This window comes from Prionailurus viverrinus, chromosome C1 (assembly GCF_022837055.1).
Source record: "Prionailurus viverrinus isolate Anna chromosome C1, UM_Priviv_1.0, whole genome shotgun sequence".
Taxonomy (NCBI): domain Eukaryota; kingdom Metazoa; phylum Chordata; class Mammalia; order Carnivora; family Felidae; genus Prionailurus; species Prionailurus viverrinus.
The window spans coordinates 205,652,926-205,680,081 of record NC_062568.1 but is presented as its reverse complement, the minus strand read 5'-3'; the positions used below and the strand labels follow the sequence as shown (position 1 = coordinate 205,680,081).

At 49.8% G+C, this 27,156-nt stretch overlaps 1 protein-coding gene across 2 annotated transcripts in view; it reads left to right on the top strand.

Annotated features, from left to right (window-relative positions):
* TNFRSF8 (TNF receptor superfamily member 8) overlaps positions 1 to 27,156 on the top strand; it is a 76,284-nt gene that overhangs the window by 39,693 nt on the left and 9,435 nt on the right. For both annotated transcript variants that reach the window (XM_047868748.1, XM_047868749.1), the window contains 9 exons: positions 2,320 to 2,472; positions 6,046 to 6,139; positions 6,502 to 6,665; positions 8,890 to 9,006; positions 11,548 to 11,700; positions 19,262 to 19,358; positions 19,560 to 19,705; positions 21,605 to 21,706; positions 21,834 to 21,887. In XM_047868748.1, coding sequence (XP_047724704.1) covers positions 2,320 to 2,472; positions 6,046 to 6,139; positions 6,502 to 6,665; positions 8,890 to 9,006; positions 11,548 to 11,700; positions 19,262 to 19,358; positions 19,560 to 19,705; positions 21,605 to 21,706; positions 21,834 to 21,887 — 1,080 coding nt within the window. The remainder of the gene's footprint in view (positions 1 to 2,319; positions 2,473 to 6,045; positions 6,140 to 6,501; positions 6,666 to 8,889; positions 9,007 to 11,547; positions 11,701 to 19,261; positions 19,359 to 19,559; positions 19,706 to 21,604; positions 21,707 to 21,833; positions 21,888 to 27,156) is intronic.

The following is a 27,156-nucleotide window of genomic DNA, read 5'->3' as shown; positions in this document are numbered from 1 at the left end:
TCAAAATCAACCAAGCCACCCACGGTTTTACATGAATTTCACAGGGGTGTCCACTGTTTGTCCTCAGCCGGCCTGCCTCTCTCTTAGATTTTCTACAATTCTCAGGATTTTATTCTCTCCTCAGTACTGCTTCTGGGGTGCAGGCGAGAGTTAGGGGCTACAACAGTGCAACCACAGCAAGGAAGAGAGAGATGATAGAGCCTCCTGCGATGGTTTTAGGGGCCAGGCCTGGGAGAAGCCCTTATCATTTCTGTCCACATCCCATTGCCAGAATGCCATCATATGACCCAAACCAAACTGCAAGGGAGGCTGGGAAATGTAGTCTTTCTGTGAGCCCACTTGAATTGGTGGACACAACGTTGTGCCCAGGGGGTTTCTTTTTATGGCTTCCGTTTCCTTTGTGCCCTTCCTTGAGCTCCAGGGGATTCTGTTTTATAGCTGCCGATTCCTGAGAATATTAATTGTACTGATTCTAACAGCTCGTTCTGTTTTTGTTGTTGTTGCTTTGTTTTTTGTTTTCTATTACCTGCTTTCTCAAGAGTTTTTTTGAGCTTGGAGGTCTTTTTGCTTGGTGCTGGTTTTCTCTCATGGGTGGTGGCCTCTAGTTCTGCACATCCTATCTGATGACCACTGGGAGGGGTTCTGTTAAGTGGCTGATCTTCTGGGTCTGCAGGCTCCCTTCTTCCCAGGTATGACCAGCCAGGGCACTGTCCCGTTACCTCCCCTGAGAGTCTCCTGGGGGAGATGCTTGGCTTCTGGGTCTGTGGCATCAGTGGATGAGAAGTGTGGGGAGACCCCCTGGGGCACTCCCCATCGGCTTCCCTGGGGCCTGCCCCTGCCCTCACCCACTTGGAGACTGGAGTACCCCACCCCAGAGCCTCTCCCAGAGTAATCCTCTTGGGTATATTCTGGGCTTTGGTCTCCTTCTTCCATGCGATCCTATCTGCCTTCCATATTCTAGGAAGTCTTCATTGCTGGTTGACCAAGGATGCCCTGTGTTGCTTTCCAGGGATGTGTGCATTTGTTAATTACTTATACCGGTGATTTTTTTTTTCTCTTGAGATCAAATTCACCATTGTTTTCTTTTAAATTCATTTTAATTACACTCTTTGCTTATTTGTTTTTGAAATAAGTTCTACGCCAAACATGGGTCTTGAACTCATGACCCTGAGATAAATAGTCACATGACCTGCCAACTGAGCCCGCCAGGAGTTGGTAAAATTCACCATTTTAAAGTGTGCAGTACAGTATTTATTTATTTTTTTTAATTCACAATGTGGCACCACCACCACTATCCGATTTCAGAGCATTTTCGCCTCCCCCAAAAGAAACCCCTTCTCTCCCAATTCACTCCTTCTTCCATGCCCTTACAGTGACTCATCTAGGTTGTGTCTCTATGGATTTGCCTACTCTGGGCATTTCATCGAAATGGAATCATGCAATATGTAGGTTTTCATGACTGGCTTCTTTCACTTTGCAGTGTTTTCAAGGTACATTATGTTGTGGTACCAGTCATTCCTTCTTTTCTTTTCTTATTTTAGTGCTCATTTATTTGAGAGAGAGCGAGAGAGAGAGAGAGAGAGAGAGAGAGCGAGCAGGGGTGGGGTAGAGAGACAGGGAGAGAGAATCCAGAGCAGGCTCTTTGCTGACTCAGTGCCCAATCCCACAAACCTGTGAGACCCTGACCTGAGCCAAAATCAAGAGTCTGATGCTTAACTGACTGAGCCACGCAGGCACCCCCTGGGTCATTGCTTTTCACAGCTGAATAACATTCCTTTGTATGGACACACCACGTTTTGTTTATCCGTTCATCGGTTCATGGACATTTGGGTTATATCTACTTTTTGGCTGTTATAAACAATACTGCTGTGATCATTGGATTTAGGGCTCTCCTCCCTAACCATGACAACCACTGATCTTTTTAGTGTCTTTGTAGTTTGTTTTTTCCTGAACGTCGTGGAGTGGGAATCACACAGCACGTAGCCTTTTCAGATTGACTTCTTTCACTTAGCAATATGCACTCAAGGTTTCTCCGTGTCTTTTTTGCCCATTTTAATGGGGTCATGAATTTGTTTTTAATATGATGGTAATGACGTCTGGGGATATGAGCGGGGAGTGGAGGCTGCCTCATAGGCCCCACCTGCCATCTTGCCTTGGTTGCAGGAACCCTCTGGAAAGAAGGGCCGGGTGTGCGGGCTCCCTGCCCGAGGGGAGGCCAGAATGATGCCTTGTCTCACGTGCCAGGCTGTCCCTGAGGGGTCCCTGGATCCCTTCCCCGGTCCTCCCTCTGCCTCCCATGCCCGTCTCTGTGTCCCTTAGACGACCTTGTGGAGAAGATGCCGTGCTCAGGGAACTCCTCCCGCGTCTGTGAGTGCCGCACTGGCACGTTCTGTGCCACATCAGCCACCAACTCCTGTGCCCGCTGCATCCCCCACACCGTCTGCCCGAAAGGGATGATTGTCAAGTTCCAGGGTAAGTATCCCCCCCCTCAGCCCAGCACCAAGACCAGTGCCAAGCTGTACCCCGCCTCCACCACCGTCCCAGATCTCCAGATGACCTCTGACCTTCTCCTTCCTCCTTCCTGTTGGACTGACATGTCTCCTTTCGAGATGCTGTGGGTGTACCATTTACTCAGAGCCCCCCAGCCTCTTCCCTGCACTTTGGGTCCCAGGCTCAGAGAGACCCTGATGGCCTGAGACACAGGCCTGGCTGGAGGAGCGTTGGGTTAGTGGAGACTCGGGGCAGAAGTTCTCTGATGCCTGAAAAACAAGAGCAAAACTCAAGTCTTCTGTCCCGGGACTTTCCCAGGGTATTGGGGCTGTTTTTTCCCAACTCACAATCGAGGCATTGGGAGTTAGAGGAGCTGAGAAACTCGGATTTCTTTTCCAACTTGCTGTGTGAGTTCAGGCACATGCTTTACCCTCTCTGAGCTTCTGATTTTGTGACAGTACAAGGGGCCAGAAAAGAGGCCAGGAAAGAGGTAAGGGCCACAGATCCGGTGCAGGTGGTATTGAGAGCACGTTTCAGAGGGAGGTGGGAGAGTGGGTGGGCTTTGGACCATGGCCCACTAGTGGTGCCACAGCCACACGGGCTGGGAGGCTGCAGGGTGGAATCAGAGAGCTACGCCCATTAGGGAGAAAAGTGCCAACACTGAGCCCATGACGCTCCTTCTCCTCAACTGGTCCTTTTCCAAAGCCCAGGCCTAGATTTTGCCCAGATTTTGCTCCCCAATTCTGTCTCCCGTTCCCACCCCCATTTCCTCCTGTCATTCCTTGCCCACGGCTGACAGGCAGAGCCACTCTGCTTAACCAAATCTGATTTCTCTCTGCCTGTCTCTCTCACCCCCACACAGCTGCCATAAAAACACTTCAGTATTTTCTCATTTCTACAGCGATAATGACATGATCCTTTGGCAAAAGAGAACAGGTGTTTGGAGGGATTTCTTTAATTCTGCTCCCGTTGGCATTTCTGGGCTGCTGGTTTATCGGGCTCCATGTCCGGGATCTATGAACAAAGAGAAACCCCAGGGGACTTGCCACTGTGTCCTTCCTAGGGTTCCAAGGGCTACCCTCTCCTCTCCACTGTTCAGAGCCTTCTTTGTTTCATGCATATTTTTATCTGTAAAAAACACGTATATGCATGTTTTATACATGTGCCCGGGCGTTTAGCTGTCCTTATTGGGAGGACTAGGGAAAAGGGCACCCAGTCCAGCTTCGCACGAGCAGTCTCCAGGACGTGACCCTGCACGCGACCCTGCGCCGTGTCCCCCTCCCTCCTCCAGGTCAGACTCCCGCCGGCCCCCTCCTTTCTTGGCCCCACTGGTCTGCTCACTTTCGGCTCCGTGGATGTGCGGTGCTTCTCACTCCTACCAGGCGTTTGTGCGTGGTGTCCCCTCAGCACATCCTCTCCTCCTGCTCACTCGGTCACCTCCTGCTCAGCCTGGCCTCTCTGTCCACACCTCACTTCCTCAAGAGGAAGTGCCATGACTTGTGACAGGTCACATCTCCGTTGTGATCTCTCATCACACGGAGTCCTTTTCCAACACGGATGTGAACACCGGTGTCTGTCTTGGTTCGATCAACGCTGGCCTCCCTCCCTGGGCCGTAGATGCGTGAGGGCTGAGGTCATCTCCCCATTGCCTGATCAAGGCCAGGCACAGAATCTTCTCTGCAGAGATCTATGCAGAAGGACGTGGGGGCCCCGGACAGCTCAGTGTTGCGGGTGGGTGGGGCTCAAATCTGGCCCAGTTCTCCCCGGGTCACACAAATGCTGTGCTGAGGGGCTTGCGGCAGCGCGCCACCTGCGAACAGGGCCGGGGGTGGAGTGGAAAATGCTCTGGGCTGGGCACCAGGTCCCCCGGGTATTGTTCGCCTGCAGCCGTGGGGCATGTTCCCACCCCATCCTGGGCTTCAGTGTCCCATCTGGGAAATGTAAAGTTGCCACTAGACGGCCCTGGGGGACCTTCCAGCTCTGAAACAATTGCATCTCTGCTAGCATCGGTTTAGAGTTCTGTTCCAGCCAGGGCCCGTGGACCCGCTCCAGAAAGGAGGCCCTGTTTTGGTGGTGTTCCTGCGACTGCCGCATGGTGGCGCCCGAGCCCCCCCTTTGCTGCCCCTAGACCCCTGCTGCCCCTAGCGGTACCATTGGCCACATGCCTCCACGGAGCGTTTAAAAGGTGGCCAGTTGCAGGCATACAAAAATGTAAAACATCTCATTAATTATCGTTATGTTGCTTGTCTACCTCTGTAGTTTAGATATATTGGGTCACATACATTAAATTAATTTCACGTGTTTCTTTTTACTTTTTTAAAAATTTATCTTTCTTTTTACTTTTTAAAAAGGGGTTACTTGGAAATTTAAAATGACAGCGTGATTCACATCATATTTCTGGGGGACAGCGCTGCTGGCTGACTTCTGGGCTCCCACGTGGACGCTCCCAAGGGCAACTCTCCAGCTGCAAGATGGACAGTAGTTTCCGCTTTAGCGTCAGCCGGTAGCTAAGCCGCATGGGGCAGCTTACATAGGTGTTCCCTCCTGAAATTTTCAAAACTCCAGAAAGTAGACGGAAGTATCCCCATTTTAGAACGGGGGAAATTGAGGTCCAGGGATGGCAGGTAAATCGCTCAAGACCACAGAGCAGGGAATGTCTGGGCTAGACTTTGAATGTCACACCCAGGCCTCGTCACGCCAGCGCACTCAGAAATACGAGACACATGAGCATTGCTCAGGCCCCCTCCACTGAAGCCTTCAGATCATAATCGCACACGTGGGACTGTTTCTAAGCAATGGGACAGAGATCTAGAAGGGGAAAAGGACACGCTGTTCATGGGGCGTTTACTCTGTATCACGCAGTGTGATGGGCACAGTGAGGACATGTTAGAGGTGGCAGGCAAACTCAGATCCACCTGATGGAAAGTGCTACGTGTTTTTCCTCTTTACCGTGTTTGCACCCAGGATTCTTCAGGAGTCTTTGGGTTGCACGTAACAAAATCTCAAATTTTTTGGCTGATGTAACTGCAAAGTCTGGGGCTGGCTCTGGGTAGTATCAGGCATGGCTGGATCCAGGAGCCCTGTCTTTACCTATTTGTCACCTCTGCTCCCCCAGATCCAAGCTTGCCTCCTACCCAAACCCAGCAGAAAGACGGTTTCTCCTTCCTGCAATTTCAACAGCCATAATTGAAACCACGACATTGTACCTCATGGGCGTGGCTGGGGTCACGTGCCCACCGCTGAACCAGCTCCTCGGGGTCAGAGGAATCAAAGGGATTGATTGGTCCAAAGTCGTCTGGGTTTACTCCTGGGAGGGTGGGGTGGTGAGTCGGCCTCAGCCCCGTGCACAGATACTGAGACTGGGGAGAGTGTTCCGGGGAGAATCGGGATGCCTTAGCCCGAGGGGGAAGGGGTGCTGGGCAGGCACAAACACCAGATGGCCGCTGCGTTTTCCAAGCACCTCATTCCGAACTGTGGGTCGTGGTGGGAAAGAATCTGTTCCTAGAGCCTCCAAGCTCCTCGGTAGCACATCTGTCCACCTTGTGTCCCCTGCAGGCACAGCACAGATGGATACTGTGTGTGAGCGGCCTTCCCCGGTGACCAGCCCTGACCTCGGCACGGGCCCAGAAGACTGCCAGGCACCCACCAGGTGACTCCCGGCCCTCTCCCTTCCAGCTGAATGTGGCATGGGGCTGTCCCAGCCCCCAGGATGCCCAGAGCCCAGCTGGGCTGTGGTGTGGGTGGGGTTTGGCCCAGGGTATCAGGACTCCAGGGTGCCTCTCTGTCAACCCAGCAGTCGCTTGACCTCCACCGTGTGCCGAGTGTTGCCCGAGCGCACGAGAGAAGGTCTAGACGGCACAGCCGTGGCTCCCAGGAGCGGACGGTGGGGCTGCCAGAGGCCGTGGGCTGAGGGGCTGGGAACCCCTTTGCTGTGGAAGCGGTTACCCCTGAGCACAGACCTCCCTGCGTCATCAGGAGGGTTGGCAGTGCCCTTTCCGGCTTCTTTCTCAGCGACACCAGCGCCCAGGCCGGGCCCCTGGTGACCTCCTCAGTGAGCTCCGGTGCCAGGACCACGCTCCTTGGAGGGGGCACTGCCATCACCCCCGAAGATGATTCCAAAAAGACGGGGGCCCCCGGCTCTCCGTCCTCTGTGAGGAAGCCCAGTCCAGATCCAGGTAATTTCTCGAGAAGCTTTGGGTTGTTTCCCAGGGCAACGGCGTCTCACTGGCAGGCGACCTGTGTGTGGCGTTCCCCTGGGCAGGTGGGTCTCTCCTGGTCCAGGGAGAAGAGGGTCTCTAGGTCCCTTGGGGCTGCAGGCTTCGAGGGCCAGAGGGGATAAAGGAAGAAGTCGTTCATTTGACAGCTTAGTGCCTGCTGTGTGCCAGACACCGAGGTCCTGGCAAAGGGGCAGGTGTGGATATGACGCCCTCCTGGTTCCTGTGGTGACGGGTTGGGGTCCTCAGTTCCCTCCTGTTTATCGCCGACCAGCCTTCTGTTGTATGGGTGTATACACCGTGTATGTCCAGTAGTGTTTGGATTTGGGTTGTTTCCACTTTTGGCTACAGTTAACAGTGATAAACAAGTCTTTGTTTTCATGTCTCTAGAGGGTTTGTTCAGTTTTAACTGAAAATTTCTTTTAAGTGCATTCATTTATTTTGAGAGAGAGCACGGGGGAGGGGCATAGAGAGTGGGAGACAGACAATCCCAAGCAGGCTCTATGCTGTCAGTATAGATCCCGATGTGGGGCTCCATCCCAAGAACCATGAGATCAGGACCTGAGCCAAAACCAATAGTCTCTGCTCAACCAACAGAGCCACCCAGGTGCCCCGCTAAAGAGGTGTCCCTAATTTTAAAGTCATCACGTGGGTCCATCTTTTCTCTTTATGTCCTGCCTTGTGTTCGCTGCAGTCTCCACTGAAGTCTCAAAGACATCCTGCATTACCTTCCAGGATCATTACTGTTCTGCCTTTCACGTTTAGATCCGCTGTCTGCCTACCTTTTGTTTGTGGCGGAGGCAGCGGTCATGTTGCAAGAGGCCGCATGGATATGCAGTTGAACCAACACCTTTTATCGAACAAATTGTCCTTTCCCCGCTGATTTGCCTGCCATCTTTGGGGTAAATCTAAGGTCCATAGGTGCCTGGCTGTGATCCGGACTTCTTATTCCTTTCCGTTCGTTGTCTTTTTGTCTGGTCTGTGTGGATGCCATGCGGTCTCGACTCCAGGAGATTTTCGGTATATGGTGGAACAACTTCCCCATCTCTGTTCTCCAGCCCTGCCCTGGCTCTTCTTGGTAATTTGCATCTCTGCATCGACTTTAGAATCAGCCTTTCACATTCCACAAAACGTCCCGTTGGGATTTTGATCGGGATTGCACTGAATCTGTGGATCAGGTTAGAGAGAATCCGTATTTTTATAGCATCAAGTACACGGGAAAGCCGTATGTTTATTCAGGCCGTATGTATATTCATATATACACACACACATGAGGCCCCGCTTTCACGGTCTGTATTCGTACTGCAAATCAAGATCGGCCGTCTTTATTTTTATGTATTTAATTTTACTTAGGTCAGTTGAACCTCTCTCTCCCAATGATGTTTTATTAGTTTCCATGTAGAACGATTTACATCTTTGTGTTAGATTTCTAGGTATTTGATGTTTCTGATGATGATGACAGTGGTATTGTATTTTTCAATATCGCGGGTTGTAAGTCTTCATTTTTAGTATTGTTTTGAACCGTGTGAGTAGTCAGTATGTGACAGCCTAACCTGTCACAATAGCAGTCTCATAGGGTTCAACCCAAATGTATAGACACTCAGCTGAGTTTGATGTAATAACATTATATCCAGTTACCTTGCTAAACTCACTGTGAGTCCTAATAACGTATCTGCCGATTCTTTTGTGTAATCTGTGCACCTAATGATGTCATCTGTCCCTGGCAGCCTGGTGTCTGCCTCTCCTGGCCTCACTTCTTTTCTCTCCTTTCCTTGCCTTACTGCCTCGCCTGGGACCCCAGGGCCACACTGAGCGGAAGCTGTGGTAGTCGGCATCCTTGCCTCGTGGCTGATCTCAGAGGGAAGTGGCCCCAGGGTTTTGAGGAGGGTGGTGACATGGTGGGGCTGAGGAGAGGGCTCTGGCGTAGTGGCAATGACGGATCTCAGAGGGAAGGGCCTGGAAGCAGAGGGGCAGTTCAGAGGGAGTCAGTGCTGTTTTCCTGTGTGGCTGTAGACCCATTCCTTCCCTCTCTGGGCTTCAGGACTCCCTCTGCAGGTTGATCTGACATGTGAGGAGTATGGGTGCCAGCCTTGCAGCTGGTGGTGGCGACTGGGTGAAGAGGTGGTGGTGAATGGGGCCTCTGCCCTGGCGGCCTGGCCTGGAGCTTGTCTGCTTCTTTCCCCAGGGCTGACCCCGCAGCCGCCGTGTCCCCAGGGGTCACCTGACTGTAGGAAGCAGTGTGAGCCCGACTACTACCTGGACAGGGACGGCCACTGCACGGCCTGTGTGAGCTGTGGTCGAGGTAAGGGCCGTGTTCTCCCCTCCTGGGGCTCCCTCTGGGTGCAGGGGGTCTTGGCTGAGAATCTGGGATGGAAAACCTTGAGTTTGTTCTGGGACTGGTGAGTCCTCAGGAGCCTAGCTCTCCATTCTAGCATTTTTGAGCAGTTAGATTTTCTGAGTCCAGTTGTGATTATAGGGTTTTAATGGCAGTGATCCCTTTTCAGAGAGCTTCCATTTGCTCACTCCTGCAAGGAAGCATTTGTCATAACCTACCCTGTTCTAAACTTGTCTCGTTATTTTTGGTAGCTACCTTATGGTGCATGGATTACAAATATCCCTGTTTTACAGAAGGGAAAACTGAGGCTTTGGGAACTGAGGCGTTACAAAGGCCACACATCCTTGTGAGAGCCAGAGCTAGAGTTTGAACTTTGAGATTCTCAGTTGTGGTCATTCCCTGCGCTGTCCCTTAGCGCATGCCCTGGACCGGCACTTGCTGGGTGCCTGCTGTGTAGACAGTCAGCTCACTTATGGCAATACCAGCTGCCCCATGACGTCTGTGAGGGCCACAGAGGGCAGGGGAAGCTGCCCAGGACCCGAGGAATGTGTGATTATGTCTCCTTGTCCAGAGTTTCTTTCACACAACAATGCAGCCTGAAGTCCAGGGAGGCCTGAAGAGGAAAGAACACTGTTTGTGGTCACCAGGGGCCACTGTTCCAGTTATGAGGCCACATAGCAAGTTTTGTCAAAGCTTGTGGTAATAAACCATTCTTTGTACTCGTGAATCTGTGGGTCAGAATTCGGACAGGGCACTATGGGGACAGCTGGCCTCTGCTACACGAGGTCTGGGGTTTCCATTGGAAAGTGTGAAGGCTGGAGGTTGGAATCATCTGGAAGCATTTTCATTCATGGGTCCGGGTTTGATGCCAACCGCAGGCTGGGGCCTCGATGCTCTCTGTGTTGGCCTGTATATGGCTGACTTTGGGCTTCCTCAGGGCCTGGTGGCTGGACTCCAAGGAAGGGGGAGGGGTGGGCACAAGCCATATCCCTTTTGTTGACGTTACCTCAGAAATCACACGTCGTGACTTCTGCCGGTTTCTACCTGTTGAGGCAGTCGCAAATCGCACTGAGTCATCGGAAGGAAAAGAAATCAGGCTTCTTGATGGCTAAGTGGCAGAGGCGTAGACGAGCAGATGGGGCCAAAATATTGCTCTGGCCATTTTGGACAAATGTAACCTGTCATAGCCACCATGTCAGATAGAGAAGCAGGAGGTGGCTGTTAGTCTGAGAATTCCTTTAGCTCTAAGGATGAAGCCCTGCAAAGCAGTGGGTGCAATACAGGGGCTAAGAGCACAGACTCTGGAGCTCAAGTGGCTGGGTTCAAATCTTGGCTCCACCCCTTTCCACTCTTAAACACAAGCACGTTTCTTAATTTCTTGTGCCTCAGTTTCCTCATCTGTAAAATGGGTATAATAATAGTACTCTCCCAGAGAGCTGTTGCAGGAATTAAATAGGTTAAACCAGGTTAATCTGAGCAGAGTGCTCAGAGTACTACCCCCCTCACCTCGATTGTATTAATGCTGCCTCACAGGCACTCAAAGGTATCAAGAGCTATAATCATGAGAATAGCTATTACTGTCCTGTCTCACTCTCTCACTGCTGAGCTCACTCTTGCCCTCCACACAAATTCTCCAGAGCCTCTCTGCTTCCCACTCTCTCTGGAGGTTTCAGGAAGAAAGTGTGAGGTCCTTTATCATTAGAGGTCTTTTCAGTATCCTGCTGACTGAGAAAAGCCCTTAATGACCAAGTCATATTTGTCTAATCTAATAACGCCGTAATTCTATTTTCACCCACATACAGCACACAAACTATTTCTGAACATATGTAAATGCATTATTATATGTTTTCTGTTCACGAAACCTCTAATATTTTAATTTTGGGGGAAAACCCCTTTCTGTCATTGAAAACGTCAGACCTGTTGAGAAGCAGAAAGAATCAGGAACGGTTATGGAATATTCCCCAGTTTTAAAGAATGATCAAGGCGTGGCCAGTGTGGGTCCACCTATGTGCACGCCCACTCACCCTGTCCTCTAGATTATTTTCTTTTAACAGCTGTATTGAGGTATGATTGACAGGCAATGCAATGCGATGTCTAAAGTGTGCCATTTGATACGTTTTGACATACGCACGTAGTGGTGAAACCATCGCTACAGTTGAGGTAGATGAACTCTCCATCCCCCTGGAAAGTTTCCTTGTGCTTCTTATCATCCCTCCCACCACTGTTCACCCCGCGTCCTTTCCCAGGTCACCATTCTGCTTTCTGTTACTGTGGAAGAGTTTGCATTTTCTAGCATTTTCCATAAACATAATCACATAGTATGTACTCTTTTTTCCTGCCTTCTTTCACTTAGCGTAACTATTTTGAGCATGCCAAGAGATCCGCTCAACGGAAGAGTCATATGAGCATTTGCTTCTGGACAAAGGAATTCTCTGCCCTCCTGGGGTCTCTGGAGCCCCTGCCCTTGCCATCCCAGATCCTTCCCCGTGACCCTTCTGTGTCCCTTAGATGACCTGGTGGAGAAGACACCCTGTACCTGGAACTCCTCTCGTGTCTGCGAATGTCGACCTGGCATGTTCTGTGTCACACCAGTCACCAACTCCTGTGCCCACTGTGTCACCCGCCCCGTCTGTCCACCAGGCATGGCCACCAAACCCCAGGGTAAGCAGTCTGTACCCCCAGCCAAGGGGCTGAGGTCTGTGCCCCTATAGCTGTACTTTTCCCTACCCCCAGCTGGGCAAATGACCTTCAACCCTAGCTGTTAACTAGGTCAGGTTTGGGCTTTGGTTTTTCTTTTAATCCAGTAAGTGGAGTAAAATCTGGATTTGGGGCTCCTGGCTGGCTGAGTTGGAAGAGCATGTGACTCTTGATCTCGGGGTTGTGAGTTCAGGCCCTGAGTTGGGTGTAGAGATTACTAAAAGATAAATCAATTTTAAAAAATGTTTATGTATTTGGGGGGGAGGGGGCAGTGGAAGAGAGGGAGAGAGGGAGAGAGAGAATCCCAAGCAGGCTCTGTACTGTCAGCTCAGAGCCCAACGCAAGGCTCGATTTAATCTCGTGAACTGTGAGATCATAACCTGAGCAGAAACCAGGAGTCAGATGCTTGACCGACTGAGCCACCCAGGCACTTCAAAACATAAATAAACTTAAGAAAAGTCTAGATTTGGCATTTTGGTAAGAGATTCTGATAATATTTTTTAAAATTCTTCCTTCTGAAGGTGTTGGGTTTGTAAAATTTTGACTTGTTTTTAAAAGGCTGTTTGATGACTCAAGACAGATAAATGAAATTTTTGAAGATGGTTCCAACTCAGATGGTAGACATTTGGGGCGCCTGGCTGTCTCATTCAGTAGAGCATGGTGCTCATGATCTCAGGGTTGTGAGTTCAAGCCCCATGTTCGGTGTAGAGCTTACTTAAAAAAAAAAAAAGAAGAAAGAAAAAAGAGAAAAGGAAAAAGAAAAGATGGTAGACATTTGCCAGAGTGCAGAAAATTATAAATTCTTGATGGTGGGGGAAAAAACCCAAAACACGGTTCATCAGTAGATGAGATTTCAGCAAATTCCTAGAAGGTAGAAAACAGAGGGAAGGGTGGTGATGGATGAAACCAGGGGGAGGAAAGCTCCCCCCGGGATTCAGTGTTGCAGGAAATGTGAGAGGTAACTTGCTTTGAAGACCCCACAGAAGCTCTGCGCTCAGAGCAGGCAAGTAAAAGGAAGGATGGGATGGGAGCGAGATGGAGAATTGAAAGGTACAGAGGGTTGCAACTTCAGCTTGAAAATAAAAATTAAAGCCTGTAACAGAGGCCTACCACGGACACTGACCAGTCTGAACAGACGGTACCTGAGTTTTCATCCTCTGGTGAAAATTGTCAACTTTTTGGCTAAAGATACTGAAGGAGTATCTAGGGAAACATAGGGCTACTGGTGGGGGTACTGCCACCCTGCTGTAAAGCCCTCTTTGGTTGTGTATTTGGGAGTACGCCCTGTCGATAGGCTACCCCTGCCGAGTCACCCTGGAGTGAAAACTGCCAGCCTGCCCTCCCCCCATGGGCCCAGAGTTCCTGGGTGGATCTCCTACTCAGGGAAGAGACCCACTTTGAAAAGGACATGCTGGAATATTCAGCATCGTTCTTTTTATTATTATTATTATTATTTTATTTTTTTAAATTTATTTTTCAGAGACAGAGGGCGAGAGACAGAGCACAAGTGGGGGAGGGGCAGAGAGAGGGAGACACAGGCTCCAAAGCAGGCCCCAGGCCCTGAGCTGTCAGCACAGAGCCCGACATTGGGCTCAAACTCAAGAACTGCGAGGTCATGACCTGAGCTGAAGTTAGAAGCTCAACCAACTGAGCCACCCAGGAGCCCCTCAGTGTAGTTCTTTTTAAGTAAATATGAGTGAGCAGTAAAGATATCCAGACTGGTAAGGAAAACCAGCAGCATGAAAGAGAATAGCAAGATACATTGACAGAAACATTTACTATGGATGGAGCAATAGGAATTGCTTCAGGAATAGTAATAGAAGTTTAAAAATTTAAATTAGTGTCTACAGGGGGTGCCTGGGTGGCTCAGTCCGTTGAGTGTCTCTTGATCTCTGCTCAGGTCATGATCCAGAGGTTCATGGGATAGAGCCCTGCGTCGGGCTCTTTGCTGACAGGGTGGAGCCTGCTTGGGATTCTCTCTTTCCCTCTCTCTCTCTCTCTCTCTCTCTCTCTCTCTCTCTGCCCCTCCCCCACTCACTCTCTCAAAAGAAATAAACTTAATATAAATAAATAAGTAAACTAGTGTCCACAGAAAAATTCAAGTTGCTACATCCATAAAGCAAGAACAGAACGCAATGAAAAAGAAATAGTAAGAAAATAGAGGACAAAAAAAAAGGCTTTTAGAAAGTGTTCCTGTTACCAATGGTGGCCTCTCAACTCTCATTGCACCCTCAGCTCCTGCTGTGCAGTAAAGGGTGGACTCTTTCCGCATTTCTCCTCGTGAACGTGATGTTAAGCTTTGCCCGTAGAGGGTGCTGGGGAGCCACTGCAGGAAGAAGGAGGCTTTTCTTGGCTGCATTTACTTTTTCTTGCTCTTGCTGCACACTCTCTCAGCAGGGCGCATGGGTGGGGTCATCTGGTCCCAGTCATGCTCCCAGAGTCGATGGTCCCTTGCAACCTCATAGCCCCAGCCTAGGTCTGGTGACCACCTTGGCATGGCCCTTCCAGTGGGGACACTGGTACATCCCAGGCCTCATGTCAGCAGAAGTGCCATAATTCCCTCGGTGCACTCCCAACCCCAAGTCTTAGGTCTTCTGCATTCCCATTTCTCATGGCCCTCTTGACTTGGTCACTGTGTGCTCCGGGCCTTGTACCCACAGCAGTGCCCCAACTTTCCTTGCATACTTGACCTGAAAAATACAAGATTTCAGACTGAAAGGACTTACCAAGAGCAAAGCAGGATGAATGAAGATTACCCACACCTAGACATAATAGACGTATTTATTTATTCATTCACTAGTTGACAGACATTTGGATTATTTCCAGTTTGGAGCTATTTTTTAAATTTTATTTATTTTTGAGAGAGAGAGAGAGAGAGAGAGAGAGAAGGAGGGAGGGGTGCAGAGAGAAAATCCCAAGCAGGCTGTAGGCACAGAGCCTGACGTGGGGCTAGAACCCACAAAACATGAGATCATGACCTGAACCAAGATCAAGAGTCAGAAGCTTAACCAACTGAGCCACCCAGGCAACCCTCCAGTTTAGAGCTATTATGAATACAGCAGTTACAAACATTTTTGTACAACTCTGTGTGAATATATATTTTTGTCTCTCATGAGTAAATACCCAGGAGAGGGATGACTGGGTCACTGTGCTGGCCACACAGAATGTCTTTAAGGGTCAATTCAGAACCTGCCACCACCTGTGATCTGATCTCACAACCTAGTTTTACAGATGGAGAGAATCATAGGGCCAGAGCTAGAGCTGGAACACAAGGATACTGAGTTTTAGCCCCGAGTACTCTCCACCAGACCACATCAGCTCCTTCTTAGTTCTGAACCTAGAATTTTCAGTTAAGATACAATTAAGTTTGAGAGCAGAACAAAAACATTTCAGACATAAAAGGGTAGAAAGGTTTTCCCTCGTGTCCTCTTTTAGAAAGTACTTGAAAACGTAATCCAGCTAAATGAGGGACAAGAAACAAAAATCCATGAATCTAGAAAACAGTGACTCTGTCCCAGGGGAGCAAGAAAGGGAAGTCCCAGAATGATAGCTGTGTTGCAGACCAATTGAACCAGATAAGAGGGGTAAAATGAAAGAGGGCTCCAGTGAATTGTCTTGTCTGCAGCAATGAAAGAAAGAATTGCAGTGAACTTTATGAGTAGTACCTTTGAAAAACTTCATATGGTGAAGGCACATTATTCTTTTATCAACAAGAAAAAGAAAGGCAATTGAAAACTCCAGGGAAAATAGAAAGCTGACAAGAAATTTACACTCCGAATATGAAGATGAAAATTTCATCTGACTTTAAGCACTTGTTGGATATACAAAAAGATAATCCATTTTATCTTGATGCTAAGACCATTCTCCTTCAAATGGCCCAAGGATCAGGTGTTTGGATTTAAAGAGAAATATTTCAATCTGGTAAATAATATCCTTTTTAGTTCTAAATTGGGACAAAGAGTAGGTAGGTTCTTTTTTTTTTTTTTTTTTTTTCTCTCTTTCAGTGGGTCCTTACCAGAGAACACAGACAGGCAAAGTAGTGGCTAAACAATACCTTCTGTTTACCTCCAGATTGAAAGAAGGAAGAAAAGGGGAGGGTCACTAACCCAGGGAGGAAGGAAGAAGGTATGGTACACATAGAGAGGTTGAGAAGCATCCAAAGACCACTGGGTCCATCTTCTCCACTTAGAGAAGTTCTATTGCTGGATTCCAGCAGGTATTCCAGTGGGAGCTCAGACTGAGGCTGCCTTAGAGAGACACCAGAGGGCTCTCTGCTCATGGTGCTACCTGCGTGTATCCATAAGTGGTATATTTGAACACAGGAACTTCTCCAATCCTCTCAAAGTCAACTCTTGTTGAAACCAATGACATCTTAAATGTAATTCAAATACTGATTTACAAATAAATAGAAATTATAATAACAAATTGCATCATGTTCCTCATAGGCTAAAGCCTCCAGGCTTCAGCTAATTCAGGTAATAGTCTGGTGGCCATGTGGAAAGACATAGCATCTATTTGGAGACCGCCAAAAGAGGAGAGTTCCTCAGGACCCTACTAATCCAAAAAGGAAATTAATTCTTGCTTCACTTTCTCTTCAAGGTATTTCAGGAAAAATCTGAGAGGCAGCACGAGAGCTTTTTAGAAGGGAAATGAATGTGGGTGGGGGATTTGCTTTGTACCCCATCAGAGGAGGGGTGCTGTCACCAGGAACATGGGGGTAAAGAGGGATAGTGATCAGCTTCAAATGTGGGCCAGTTTTTTTAGCCCTACAAAAGCAGTTAATTATAAACTTGTAAGAAAGTGCTCATTCCCAAGGCAGGAGGTGTGCTCTGGGCTGGGACTAAGGAGCCCTGCCTTCTGGCTCTAGCTCTGGCTCTATGATTCTCTCCATCTGTAAAAAAGAGGTACTGGGTCAGATCAGAGGAGATCATCTCTGAATGGTCCTTAAAGACATTCTGTCTGGTCAGCAAAGTGACACAACCTTCTCCCTCCAAGGTACTCAACAGGAATGAAATTCTATGTCCTCACAAAGACTTGTATGAGAACATTCAGAGCTACCTTATTTATAATAGCTTCAAACTGGAAACAACCCAAATGTCCATCAGCTGGTGAATGAGTAGGTAAATGGTGGTACATCTCTACAATGGAACATTGTTCCATGGAACATATTGCTCTGTGCAACATTAATGAATCTCAGAAATATTATGCTGAGTGAAAGAAGCCAGACGCCAGAAAGTACATACTGCCTGATTCCATCCTGTGCAATTCTAGAACAGGCAAACCAATCTACAGTGACATAAAGCAGACCAGTGGTTTCCTGATGTGAGGGGAGGATTTATGGCAGAAAGGCACTAGGGAACTTTCTGGAATGATGGGAATGTTGTAGATCTTAAATGGAGTTAGAGTTACATGGATGTATACATTCTTCAAAACTCATCAAACTGTACACTTAGAGGTCATTTTCTTCTATATAAATTATGCCTTAATGAAGTTGATTTCAAAAGAAAGACTTTAAAAATTGAGGCTACATTTAAATATCAGGGGATAGTATTTAAATTTATTCATTTATATGTATTTATCCGTTATTTATATAAAAGAGTGAGCGAAGGTAAGCAGGGGAGGGACAGAGAGAGAGGGAGAGAATCTCAAGCAGGCTCCTCACTGTCAGTGCAGAGCCTGACATGGGGCTCGGACTCACAAACTGTGAGATCGTGATCTGAGCTGAAATCAAGAGTCAGATGCTTAACCGACTGAGCCCCCCCCTGCCAGGCGCCCCCAGGTTTCTCTTTTAAATAAAGTCAGAAGACCTAGAGCCACCAAGCCACCTTCCTGTGTGACCACAGTTGGCTGGAGATAAGGAGCAGCCTTTTCACTTTGATCTTTTGAGACACGAACCAGACCGTCTCAGCCAGCTCTAGCTGCAGGAATAGCGGCTGACAAACAACGTTGACGTTTCAGTGTTCAGCTCCTGCTCCTCCGTGGGTCAGCTGGGCACTCTGCTGACTTGCCTGGGCTTATTGGTTTGGTGTGGGTTTGCTTCCAGCGTTTCTCATGCTTCTGGGACCAGCGGGGGCCCCTCCCTGCCCAGAGCACCATCTCCTTATGGCAGCGGTGGAAGTACAGAAATGCCCAGGCTGGAAACAGGCACTCTCTTACTTCCGTCCTGCTCCCCTGACCGTCAGAGTCGCATGCGTTGGTGAGGCAGAAACATAGACCCCTCCTCCACCCGAGGAGTGGACCCTTGATTCAACCTACCACACGGATCCCATCCTATATCGCTAATTAAATCGTTGCTTTGGGGAGAAAGACAATTTTTTAAAAATTTATTGATTTATTGAGAGAGAGAAAGCTAGAGAGTGGGGGAGGGGCAGAGAGAGAGAGAGAGAGAGAGAGAGAGAGAGAGAGAGAGAGAATCCCAGGCAGGCTCCGTGCTGTCAGCACATAGCCCAACCAGGGGCTCCAACTCACAAACTGTGAGATTATGACCTGAGCTGAAATCAAGAGTCAGATATCAAGAGTCAGATGCTTAACCGACTGAACCCCAGGCGCCCTGAAAAAGCCCCACTTTTTAAGAACAGCTTTATTGCAGTATACTTTACATACCACAAGATCTGCTGGTTTTAGGTGCGTATAATTCAATGATCGTAAAGAAATTTACAAAGTTGCAAAACCATCACCACGATCTAAGAGACCTCACGCCTTTAGTGGTCAATCCCCATGTCCCTCCCCAGCTTGGACAAGCACTGATCTACTCTCTGTCCCTCTAGATAAGCCTTATCTAGACATTTCCAGAATATGTGTTCTCTATCGGGGTTCTTTCACTCAGACTAATACTTTTGGGGTTCATTCAGGCTGTCACATGTATTAGTGCTTTTGTTCCTCTTATGTCCACACAATATTGTGGTACTGATATACATTTTATTTACCCGTTTACCAGTTGATGGGCATTTGGGTTGTGTTCACTCTTCTGGCTGTGATGAAGAACACAGCTATGAATGATCATGTACAACAGACAGTCATGTACATGTTTTAATGTGGCTGCACACCAGCCTCCCCTATGCGCTCGCTCTCTTCCTTCCCCCACCTATGAGCCTCCCCACTTTCAATTTCCTCTGCTTAGATGGCCCTACCCATACACACATCCCAGCAACAGCCTCCCAAGGGAAGCCTTCCTGGTCAGATGAGGTTGAGTCTCCCATTAAAGGGAGCCCATGTGCCTTTGTGTGACACCTGCATCATGTCTGTGAGCCCCACCAGCCTGCAAGCCCCTGACGGTAGGGATCGGTTTTGTGCACTGCTATGTCCCAGGCTGCAACACGGTCCCTGGTACACAGTAGGTGCTCAGTAAGGAGTTGTTGCATGGAGGGAAGGAAGGAGGGAGAGAAGGAAGGAGACAGGGCCAGAACACTAACCTGGGTCTGCCCGGCTGCAGTGTCGTTCCTGCCTCACCGTGTCGCTTCCCTGGAAGTTACCAGTCCTGCTGGGTAAGGCTCCTTGACACTGATTCTACGACCACTCCCTGCAGGTACAGCTGAGAGGGATGCCACCCATGAGCCTCCGCCTCCCCTAGAAGCCCACCCCGAGTGCAGCACCAACCCAGAGGACAGCAAGGCGCCCACCAGGTGACTCCCTGGTCCATTTTGGGGGAAGCTGGGCTGGGGTTGGAGGTGGGGCCTGGGCTGGATCTCTGTGCCGAGCTCACAAGTCATCTTGGAGGATGTGTGCCCATTTCTGTGCTGGGGTGGCTGGGAATGGCTCCTGTGTACACACTTCCCTCTTTCCATCTCAATCGTCAGTCTTACCTCTGGCTTCTCTCCTGGCAGCGCCATGGCCTCTCCGGTCTCCGCAGAAGACCCCCAAGGCAGTAAGGAGCATGGAGGGGGCAACACCCACACCTGGGGAGACACCTTCACATCAACGAGCTCCCCTATCTCTTTCTCCTCCACGGGAAAGCCCATTCTGGTTTCAGGTAATGATTACCCCCCGCCCCCAGAAAGGAGGGTCTGCCTCCCAGGAGGCCAGGAGGAGGGAGGTTTCTTCCTGGGCAGCAGCATCCATTGGGTGGGGGAGCCCAAGGTTGACCCCAGGTTTCTGGCTTCTTGAGCTGGGCCTGCGGCTCGGTCACTAGCTAGTGATTGTTCCTCAGTTCTTGTGAGCAGGGACTTTGTTCACAGCTTCATCCCCATGGCCTGTAATTGCTACTCAGAAAATGTTTGTACCTGGTTAGCTCAGTTGGTAGAGCATACAACTCTTGATCTCAGGGTCATGAGTTGGAGCCCCACGTTGGATGCAGAGTTAGTTCACTTAAATAAAACTTTTTTAAAAAGAAGAAGAAGAAACACGAGAGACGATTAAACGTATTGGTGAATGGATATATGACCTTGACTAGTTGCTTAATTCCTTTGAACCTCGGTTTTCTCACCTGTAAAATTGTAACGCCGTGTAGCACGCAGGGCAGCAAGCATTGGAATACATGCAGCTAGTCCAGTACGGACAGGGCTCCTTCTAGACAGACATTCCAAGTGCGCTTCATTTTAGGGCTTGCAGTTCTCGTGCCAAACACTAGGGGGCGGCAGTTCTCCAGCCGGCCGTCCTCAAAGCGCCCGTCCTGGACTTGCAGTCTCAGCAGCTTGTTAGAAGAGCAAATTGTGGGCTCCACCCCAGCCCCACTGAACCAGACTCTGTATTTGAACGTGGCCCCCGGAGATCCCTATGCACATTAAAGTTTGAAAAGCACACATATGGCGCATGCTACTTTTTAACATCTGAAACTGGACTTAAAAATCAGTAACTAGGTATGCGATCTTCATAAGGGACAAAGGATAAAAGGAGCAATTTAAGTACTAGGTTGTAAAAAAGTATATACTTAGCTAGCGGTTAAGCGTGTAGGTGCTGGAGCCACCCTGGCCTGGCCCAAGCCATGATTCTGCTGTAACCCTTTGCCATTTAAGTGAGTTACTCAATCTTCGCAAGCCTCAGTTTCCCTCGTTTGTAAAAATGGAGATGGTAGCGGTGCCTGTGTGATATTCAGGGAACGCTTGCTGAGCGTGTTTATGTTCTCACGGAGCTTTCCATCTGGAGGGGAGCTGGGAGTCCTCCCAGACTCCCCATGTCACCTGCCTCGCTACTCTGCCCGCCCCCGCCCTGACTCTGGCCACACCGGAAGTGCCACAGGCTGTCGGGGGACGCACATGGCATGTGCCCTTCTCCACGGCCACTGAGACTGTGACTTCTTTGTTGTTGTTGTTGTTGTTTTTAAATGTTTATTTTTGAGAGAGAGAGGGAGAGAAAGGGAGTGCGAGCCTACAAGCAGGGGAGGGGCAGAGAGAGTTGGGCAGAAGATTCGAAGCAGGCTCTGTGCTGACAGCAGAGAGCCTGATGCGGGGCTCACTCCCACGAACCATGAGACCATGACCTAAGCCAAAGTCAGATGCTCAACTGACTAAGCCACCCAGGCGCCCCTAGACCGTAACCTTTTGGACCTCAGTTCCTTCACTCTGGCTCTGTGACTCCTCAATTTCTCACTGTCTAAAAATGGTTTGCTCTTCTGTCAACTATTCAACTCCCCCGATGGGCTCCCTAGAGCCAGGTGAGGGAAGGCAGGTCGATAAGGGCCTGGTGCCAGGGAGATATAGGGTCTGGGTTTCAGTCCCCTCTCAGGGAAGGACCTGGTCCTGCCAGCCTCCATGGCATGTGTCCCAGGAGAAGGAGAACATAGTCTGGGCTCTTGAGGGCCGTCCCATGTGGTTGCAGCAGGGCCCCTGGCACACTGCGATGGTGGAGACCTCGGCCTCCACCCCTCACCCACCCCCCCCACCCCCCACCCCCGCATCAGGGCGGAGAGTGCAGGGCCGCCTCTGTGTTCCAGGACCTGTGCTCTTCTGGATGGTCATGATCCTGGTGGTGGTCTTGGTCTCCATCTCCTTCCTCCTGTGCCACTGGAGGGCCTGCAGGAAGTGGATTCGGCAGAGTGAGTAGATGTGTCCTGGGGGCCTTGGAAAGGGCCAGGCGCCCTGCACTAGTCTGGCTGGGGCCCTGCCCTGCCCCCTGAGGCTCCCTGAGGCTGGCACCTCCAGCCAACTCTGCTGTCCTTTCAGAGCTCCACCTGTGCTACCCTGCCCAGACCTTCCGGCCCACGCTGGAGCCTGTGGGTAAGTGTCCACGTGTCCAGAGGGGCTGCTCGGGCCACACGGACACAGCAGCTCTGGGCCCTGGGTTTGGGGCTCCCTCTGTCCGCAGCCTCATCTGTAACAGGAATGTGATGCGGGTGGGAACTGCACGGCCTGTGCCTCACGGTCCTCCCAGAGGGCTGGCAGGAAGGTTTAAGATCCACCTCGTCTTTCGTTCTTTCCTCCACGGTGCCTCCCGGAGAGGCATTCCTGAACGCCTTCCCCTCCTTCCGAGCCTCCCTACGCCTTCCTTTCTCCCCTCTCCTGCTGGCAGCGAGGGGCATAGTGGTCTGAAGGGCAGGCTGATAGGGCTGGGATCCTGGGTCTACCACTTACCAGCTACATGGCCTCGGGTGAGTTTCTTAATTCCTGTGTCTCCATTTCCTCACCTGTAAAGGAACAGTGGGACTTCGGAGGGCGGGCATGTGGATCCGTCGAGGTGGGCCTGTTGGTGCTGTGCGGAGTGCGTGGTGGGTGGGGCCGTGCAGCGGGGGGACTGTTGACTGACAGACCAGCCAGTGTTGGGGGCCTTTTTCCTCACCAGGAATCTCAGGGCTTTCTGAATTCGAGGTTGTTCTGAAGCCCTCCCTGGCCCTTACTCTCTGATCCCTGCCCGGCTTCCGGGTCAACTTTTGCAGGCCGCCTTTCGGAACCCCTGACCTATTTCCAGCTCTCACCTGGTGTGTGTGTTGTGGGGGAGGGGTCCCAGCCATCTGTGCCCCAAGTGCCTTTTCTCCCCTGTGCAGCCCTTTCCAGGCAGGACGAGGTCTTCATCAGCACTCCATAAACACTGATTGAGCACCTACTGTGTGCTGGGCCCTGACCATCGGGGAAGGAGTGAATGGGAATTGTCTGAGCTTCCCTTTCTGCTTTCCAGGCAGGCTTCCATAGAGGGTCTCACTGACCCAGAAACCCCAAGGGAGGTGGGTGATGATCGCCATTCCACAAGGAGGCAGCCAGGCTCAGAAAAGGTGGATAAGTGCCTGGGGCCACACAACCTTCAAGGCTCATGCGTGGTCCTTGAGATTGTGGACTTTGTCTGTGGAGTACAGACCTGTCACCTCCACCTTCCTCCCCCCAAGCTGTGTCCACCCCCAGGGTCCACTCATGAGCCCAGTGGTCAGCCTCAGGCCAGGTCACAGCTCCTTTGTCCCCCGGGCCCCCATCTCCCCAGGGCCCTTGGAGACCCTCACTGTGGCCCGCCTTTTGACTTGAGCACAAAACCTGTCCACTGAAGCCTGTTTTGAATTTGATGAGTTTCACAGCAGGTGCATGTGCTCCCTTAGCAAGGGGGGTTTTCGTGTTTTGATAGTTTCAAGCCTTTTTCCATGAGCTGTCAGCCCTAATGTCTCATTGAAACCTGTGTTTGCTTTCTTGACATTTTTCTAGTATTAAAATTTCCATTGCCGTCAGTTTATTTTTTTCTTCAAATCTTCTTGATGGCAGTTTTGCCACAGAGAGAGAGAGAGAGAGAAAAAAAATTACCTCTTAAGAAGCCAGACCTACAAGGAACCAAGCTCTGAGACTCAGTGGTGGCCATCCTGTTTGGGGCTGTTTTCGGCCCTCTGGCTTCCGGTGGGTCCCTGGGCAGGGGGCTGAGGTGGGGGGCTGGGTTCCCAGGCCTGAGATGGAAGGAAGGCGGGGCCAAGATGAGCACCCAGGGCCCAGGATGAGAACGGACTAGCGGGGTGGATGCCCCATTCCCTCCCGAGCAATGGGTGCTAACGGGGGGAAGCGGCTTTCATTCCTGTGCTTGCTCATTCGTGTATTTAGATCCAAGTGGCTCTGTGCTGGATACCGAAACGGTGGTAGCTCTCCCAAGCCTTCAGACCAGTGTCAGTTCTTTCAGGGGACGGAAGGCTAGCAGGATGGGAATGCGTGACCCAGCCCTCCCTATCCTGGAGCCCCAGCGCTTTACCAGCCTTCACTTGAATTGATGTGACTTTATGGCACATGTCCTTGGTGACAGGCATTTGCAAAACACATACGTGTACAGGGGGTCTGTGAGGCGTCTGCTATTTTTATTCCCATTTCACAGACCAGGAATCAGAGGCACAGAAAGGTGGAGGAACCTGTTTAAGGCCACTTGGTTAATAGGCAGTATGACCAGGATATTGTTGTTGCCGTTGGTGGTGAGATTTTTGTACAAAGGGCCTCTCACTATTGACGTGTGGGGCCAGGTCGTCCTTTGCTGTAGGGGCTGTCCTGTGTGTTGTAGAAGGTTCTGCAGTTTCCTCGATCTGTAGACCCACCAGATACCAGTAGCGCCTCCCAGCTGTGACAGTCAGGCACATCTTCAGGTAGCTCACTGTCCCCTGGGGGTGGGAATCACGCCTGGTTGAGAAACACTGACTAAAATTCTTTTAATCCTTCCTTTTAATGACACTGAAGTCATTATCTGCTACTTCAAGCAGGTCGAAGTTGAAAAACATTTTGTGTTGTTTTGAAACAATTTCACACTTACAGAAAAGTCACAAATGCAGTACAAAGAACTTAATTTTTTCTGAACCTTTTTAGATAAGTTGCCCACTTAATGCCTTATCATCTCCAAATACTTTAGCGTGTGCTCATACAAACATGGGCGGATTTTTAGACAACGTAGTGAAACCATCAAAATCAGAGAATTCACACCGATGCATTTACCCCCAACTAATTCTCAGACCCCTTTCAACTTTCTTCATTTATCCCAACAACATCCTTTATAGCAGAAGAATCCAGAATTTCGCGTTGCATCTGGTTGTCATGTCTTTTGAGTTTCCTTCAGTCTGGGTGCATTGCCGCCTTTTCCTCCATGTTCACGACTTTGCCACTTTTGGGGATCCCAGCCCTGGGTTTGTGGATGTCCCTCACCTTGGGTTTGCCTGATGCCTCCTCACTACTGGAGATTGGAGTCCGGTCATGCGTCTCTGGTGGCGGGAAGATCCTAGGAGTGACACCCAGTTCCCCTGGTGGCATCCGTCCTGCCAGGCTGCAGCATCAAGTTGCTCTTTTCTCCTTGGCAAGTGCTAAGCACTTTCAGGGGGGGTACTTTGAGGCCCCGGGAATAACCGCTTCCTCAACAAACTGTCTTCTTTTTCCTTTGTGTTTATAGCTGCCTGGACTCTTGGATTGCTATTTTATTCTGTTGCCATCGTTATTTAATTGGATGTTCAAGTTGCCTCAGATTAGGCCAGTGGGGGCCCTTGAAGCTGGCTCCTGTGTCCTTTTGTCCCATCCTTTCCTGTTTTGAGCACTTCTTTAAGATGATCCCAACTTGCCTGGTACTTTCCTGCCCTCGCCCTGGAATCGGGTATGTCTCCGAGGAGCCTAGGTCTTAATCTCGGGGTGCCCATTGCCAAAGCCTGGCTGAACCTCTGTGCCAGACTCCTTCCCTGGGTCCGGTCTGCTGCCCGCAGCACCCAGGACCCCAGGCCACATTGGGGCTGGGACTGAAAGGGGAGAGTGACCAAGATGGAAGGGACCGATAGTGTGCGCATCAGAACCCCTGTGCTCGGCTATGGTGGCCCTCAGAGTGGCCCCGGGGATACCATGCACTTGTCCCAGGGGTGGCCCCGATGCTTAGTGTGTCCCTGGACTCAGGTCCTAGGGTGCCAGATGCGTTTATAAGAAGATCACAGTTATTCCCCAAAGCAGGAAAACAAATCAATGAAGACAGTGGACTGAAGCAATGTTTTTAGGGGAAACGCACTTACGAAATCTGACCTCTGTACTTGGCATGACTGGTTCTGGGTCTTTAATCAAAGCACACACGTGGGTTGTAACGAAGCTGTAGGCAGACATTAGTACCTCTGGATTCTGCCTTTTCACCTTTGTGTTATTTTATGCTTGTTTCCAAGAGTCAGTATCAAATGCTGATTTTCTCTTTGGTGGGATGGAGTGCCGAGCCTCGTTAATGTCCCGGGACCCACTATATGCCAGGCAGCATCCTGGGCACAGTCCCTTTTTCACGTTTAAATTTTTAAAAATTTTAAACACACTTCATTTTTTAGAGCATAGGATATTTGAAAAGATAGTACAGAGAGTTCCCTTATCACACCAGTTTCCTCCATTATTAATGTCTTATGTGAATATGGCATATTTGTCACAATAAACGAATCAATATTGATACATTACTATTGACTTTATAAAGTCCGTACTCTATTTAGGTTTACTTAGTTTTACCCGACCTTTTTTTTTTTTTTTTTTTTTTTACTGTTCCAGGCTCCCACCCAGGAAACCATGTTACAAATAGTTGTTGTCTCTGCTTGGGCTCCTCTGGGCTGGGACGGTTTCTGACTTTCCTGTTTTTGATGACCTTGGCAGTTTTGTCTTGTTTTTTTAATTTTAGAGAGAGAGTAAGAGCATGAGCAAGGGAGAGGGGGCAGCAGGAGAGAGAATCTTCAGCAGGCTCCATGCTCGTCACAGAGCCCAACACAGGGCTTGATCCCATGACCCTGGAATCATGACCTGAGCTGAAATCAAGAGTCGGATGCTTAACCTACTGAGCCACTCAGGTGCCCGTCCACCCCCATGACCTTGCCAGTTTTGAGGAGTACTGGCCAGTTATGTTGCAGGATGCCCCTCTGTTGGAATTTGTCTGACATTTTCCTCCTTATTAGATTGGACTTAAGGGGTTAGGGGAGGAAGACCACGTGAGTACAGGGTCATTCTCATCATATCACGTCAAGGTTCATGCTCTCCGGGTGATTAATCATTGGGCACCTTCACGTTTGAGATCTCATTTATCGTCACAAAAACCCTCCAAAGTTGGCATGATGTGTCCCATTTTCCAGACATGAGGACTGAGCCTGGGAAGGTGAAGTAATGTTGTGTTGGCCTTCCTGCCAGGAAGGCCTCTGCTTCAAGACTGCTAAGCAGCCTCATTGTTTGGCATCTGGCTCGTTCTCAGTTTTTTGTTTATTATAAATACCACCTCTGTGCACAACCCTGTTGTGTTCTCTTGGGTTTTTCCTGAGGGTGTGTACCCAAAGAGGGATTACTGGGTCAAAGGGTGTGAGGTTTTCCTTGCCAGTTGGCTCTTGAGAAACATGGAACCGGTTCACAGGGCATGAGAAGCTGTGTTCCTTTTTACCCACATCCTCTCCAAGACTGAATTTTATCACTTTTATTTATTTTATTTTATCTTGTTACTTTGTTGTACTTTCTCCCTGTGGCCACCCAAATCAAAGTTGGCTGTTTGCAAAACTCAAACTCACTCTTAAAGGACAAAGATGAGGCCTCACTGACATCATTTAAAGGAAGCTGCCTCGGG